Source organism: Bombyx mandarina, chromosome 15 (assembly GCF_030267445.1).
Source record: "Bombyx mandarina strain Sakado chromosome 15, ASM3026744v2".
NCBI classification, from domain to species: Eukaryota; Metazoa; Arthropoda; class Insecta; order Lepidoptera; family Bombycidae; genus Bombyx; species Bombyx mandarina.
This window is the reverse complement of record NC_143221.1, coordinates 11,620,779-11,625,534: the sequence shown is the minus strand read 5'-3', so window position 1 is coordinate 11,625,534 and position 4,756 is coordinate 11,620,779. Positions and strand designations below refer to the sequence as shown.

General features: G+C 34.1%; 1 protein-coding gene across 1 annotated transcript; it reads right to left on the bottom strand.

Moving 5' to 3' along the window:
* Nucleotides 1-576: 576 nt before the first annotated feature.
* LOC114250595 (ankyrin repeat domain-containing protein 13C) lies at nucleotides 577-4,160 on the bottom strand. The gene has a single exon (XM_028184540.2). The coding sequence runs from the start codon at nucleotides 3,868-3,870 to the stop codon at nucleotides 2,539-2,541; it is 1,332 nt and encodes a 443-aa protein (XP_028040341.1). The 5' UTR covers nucleotides 3,871-4,160; the 3' UTR covers nucleotides 577-2,538.
* Nucleotides 4,161-4,756: the final 596 nt, after the last annotated feature.

Below are 4,756 nucleotides of genomic sequence, written 5' to 3'. Positions count from 1 at the left end.
GGGGCTTTAAATTATTTATTTGCATTGGTTACTTACTACAGAGTGAATACCTTTTTTTTTGCCCGTGTAGGCAGACGAGCATTCTACCCACTAGATGGTGAGTGGTTACCGTCGCTCATTGACGTCAGCAACGCCAGGGACAGAGCCAAAGCGCTGCCTACCATTAATATTTTTAAGTAAACCCAAATATTTTCTTCTTCCTGTTTTTAATAGATTCAACTAAGCGTTATTTTGATCTTCGGTAATCCTTATTACCAGGCGAGTCGTTAACTCGTCTATCTACGAGGCTACCACAAAAATATTGTGCTATTTCAACAACATCAATATCAAATTATCCGGACCCAATTAATCGCCAGTGTGACGGATCATTCTTCTAAAGCTCTCGTTAAAAAGAGAAACTTTATAATATATACAGTGTTCGATTTCGTAAACAGTATGTTGTTTATTATATGGACGTATCAGGTTCATATACAGTTTTCGCTTCTAAGGAATTACGTAGTCACCGGAAGTTGAGTCAGTTCTTCAGATGATCCGCAATGGAACGTAAGAGGAAATGGAAAAAAATCAAAAAACCAGTCAGTTTTACCACCATTTATTTTTAATGCAACATAATACATATTTATACATATAGGTACTGTGTACAATGATCTCTATTTTACAAAAAAGATGTTCGTTAAAAAGGCAAGAAACATAACAATTACATCATGTGGTGGGATGCAAGAACTTAAAATTCTGCGTGTTCTAACACTTCTACTAAAGCAAATACCTACCAATACCTTCAATTTTAAAACATTCACTACGAATATTACTTAGTTGATCAATAGGTATGTTGCTACAGAAGTTAACGTTGCTACAGAAAACATTATCAATATCTATGTTTTTTTTTGCGAATGTGATTTTCTTTAAAAGGTCACAATAAATATAAAAATATAAAAGAGAAGTAAAAAAAGTGCAGACGTTTGTTTACCCATTTGTAACTACAGTAGCTGTCTCGGTTGTCCCCGTCCGTAAATAGATCACAGAAATCCATTAACGTTATATAGTTAAAAAATTAAACTGTCCCGTCAATTGTTTATCGAGAAACTTTTACGCTGTACAACCATGCAGCTCTTGGTTAATGGCAGTATTGTCGTTGTAATAATTAGCACACATTAAAGTCAGTGTGGTTATGGTAATGCTTGTATTATTTGTCTCTTGTACAATAAATGGTTTTATATATCAAATATGGAGCATATAATATTCGGTATAATTAGGGGAATCGTCCCCGAAAACAAAAGTATTGATATCTTAGAAACGTGAACCATAGTTTATATTTTACAAATGTATGTACCTACCTACCTACACTACATTACTCGGAATGTAATACTACAATAAAATTAAAAATCGGCTGACGCTCGTGTAACGTGGGGTGACACGGACGGTCAGATGCATTCCCTATAAATTAATTTAAAACGTACACTGCGAAATTGTTCATTTGCTTTTTCCATTAACACGAAATGATTAATCTGAAACAGGCATGTACTTCATAAACTATGACAGTCATCTGTGAATGTTACTGGTATTGTAAACGAAAATGAAACTCTTGACCGAGGCCCTAAGTAGTGAGGCATTTGCATAGGTCAGACATAGTTCGACAAAATCTTAAATATGGCCCTGTTCTTTTTTTACATTTTAAAATTCATATACATTTAATTCTGATATATCAGATATAAAATAGGCCTTGTAACTTCTCTAGAATAGAAATTGAAATTGGCATAATTTGTGCAAGTGCTCAGTAGAATTGGGCTGTTAATAATTCGTAGGAAAAGCAATGAAGTTCTCTGGACATCTAACTTAATAACTAGGCCATGGAATGAAACCTTTAAGAATCAAAATAGTCTGTACATTATTTTTGCATTTTTAATGAGGTTTAAGTTTAGTAACTACACTTTCTGTTAATACTCTAAACTAGAACAACACAGTGACAATCTGTTTTTTTAATGAAGGGCAGCCTATAAAACAGTTTAAAGTGGTTATATTTCATATCAATATTTAAATGTTTAAAATAAATACTGAAATAACTTTGAACAACCAGTGTAACCATTGTATTTAAAAAAAATCCTAATAAATTTTATTTCTAAAATACTTTTTTTTTTAAATCACTCATTGTATTAAGTTAAGATATATTTTAATGAAATTAAAAAAAAATCAAATCAAAATATAAAAAGTCAAAAGAATAAAATATTTAAATTCAAATAATATAACATTAAGTAATACAGAATAGATTTTGTTTACAACAATTCTAACACTGTCATACAGGAACTACTACACAAACAATTCACCACACTTAACAGTATATTTAGGATTTAGCTATTCTACAAAGATGACACAATGGCTGGAATAGGAGCTACCGAGTCCAAACAGCATGGGAAACTCAACAGACAACATGTTGTGTGTGAATGACCGACGCATAATTGTTTTCCGCATTTTACTACTTTTAACTTCACTCAGCCACTTAGGCCTCTCACTTATTTCAAACAGTGTTAGAATATCAAAATGTCATAAATCAGGAAAACGCAAAGGGTCTTCAATAAACTCCTCAGGTATTATGAACAAATCATCGGGTATGTCATCACGGAATTCAAATTTTTGAAATGTGATTTTTGCTGTGACTGTTGGTAGAATCGGAATATCAATTTTCACAGGAAACCCTTTTGGTAGTTTCAGAGCAACAAATTGCCTTAATTTTGCAAAATGCTTGAAAGGAGCTATCACTTCTAATACATTTAGTAACATCTCTACACTGAGTGGAAAATCATCACTCATAGAGATTGTAGCACGAAAACTTCGAGAAGACTCCTTGTATACAACTGCTCTACCTAAACTAGGATACTGGCCAGGTGGTGCTGATATATAGGCTTCCCAATCCACTTTACTTTCAGGAGGGGGATTCAATGAAGCTCGCCGCGTGGGTTCACCATTAGTATCCAAATGTTGTGTGTTGCCTTTAGTTAAACTTTCCAGTATTGCTTTGTTTTTTTGTAAGTCATCACTCGACAAATGTTCTCGTCTCTTCCTAGACTCCAGCACTAAGCCCGATATACTATATACTTCACTTTGGTACAATCCAGCTACAGTCTCTTTTCTATCTTCTCGAAATATCCATCCTGATTGAGCTCTACAAAAGGATATTCCTTTAGTTGACATCTGAGCAGCCAAAATATCACTGGACATAAGTATGTCAACTTCATCCTCAATTTCTGTTTCGGTTTCTTCATATCGCACCTTTTGATAAACCTTTAGTTTGTTGTCTAAAACAGTGAGGGATTCAGTAGGTGGCTTTTCACCTTGAAAAATGAAAGATATATCACCTCTCTCCCATCTCATGTCAGAAAAATCAACTAAGGTTGTATCTAATCTAATTTTTGATCCAGATTTAAAAATTTTACAAACATCTGATGGTAAAATTCTTGAGACTAAAGGAACCCATGAATGGAAGTCCCATTTAAGTTCCATGTAGAAGTCCTGAATTTGTGAGAGAGCTCGTATCAGATCAGGCCTCCTGATTTCCATTTGTTCTCGAGCCTGTTGCTTGAGTTTACGTACCAAAGTGGATATAGTCTGACGATCCCCATAGCTTATCGCTTCGGCAAGGGGCGACCATCCTGCAAGGTTTTTGACTTTTACAGGGGCACTGTGCGCCAATAACAACTGTACGCACTCTTTACGTCCCAACATAACAGCAAGGTGCAAAGCTGTGTTCCCATGTTTGTCCTTACGGGTCACCTCATTATTTCTCAGCAACGAAGATAGCTTGCGTACGTCCCCGATAAAAATACATTCGTGTAGAGGATAGTTTTCCTTGCCTTCACTATAATTAGCGTTGGACATAATGCGTGTAGGTTACAGCAGAATCATAATTTTCAAACAATCAAACCACCGTATGGGAGCAATTGTGATTTAAATCTAATCGATATGATAAGATTAAAAATTCGAATTTATTGTCACATTACACCTATGAATGTTAGATATTTTCTAAGAAATTAGATTTTTCTATTTAGTAAACTGTGAAATTGTTCCAGAAGATATAGTTAACTCTACGTCCACTCAAACATTTCGAATAAATATATGAGAAATTTTAAAACTGAAATGCAACCATTGTCATTTTGTCAAAAAGAAAAATTGACATTTGACAGCACTACCTAACGTGTTTCTAACCACAAGTTCTACACTGCGCGTTTTTCCAGGATTTAATTGAAAGTAGGTACCTTAAAGTTAATAATGAACATTTCAATTGAGTAACAGTTTCAGAAAGGCTTTTTGTGTTTGAAGCACCAAAATAATACCCTCTGAAAAGGGCACAGTAGTGAAAGTTTATTAATGTGCATCAATTATAAGATAAAACGCGTGACAGCGACTGATTTGGATTTGGTGCTCAAAAAGGAAACAGGGACTATTGTAGGATCAAGTTCAAATTTGTATCATAAATTAAGATCTACAGCAAAAGATACTGTAATCCATAAGCTAGAACCATACTTATCCCCTACAAGCCCTAACTGTCGATTTAGAATCATGAAATCTGGCAAAGGGCTAGAGATTCTAGCCTAAGTTTAGGTCTAGAAAATTGATATGACTTTTTTAGTTTCGTCACAAAAAAAATTTTTTTTATTTACAATCTTATGTTTACAACAAGGTTTACAGTTCTCATGTAAATGTACAGGAGTCTTAATTGTGTTTCATTTTCATGAGAAATAGCATTATCGAAGCTTTCATTAAT

What these genes read in the sequence shown, in the direction of transcription:
- LOC114250595 (XM_028184540.2), bottom strand. Translation starts at nt 3,870, where the DNA reads ATGTCCAACGCTAATTATAGTGAAGGCAAGGAAAACTATCCTCTACAC.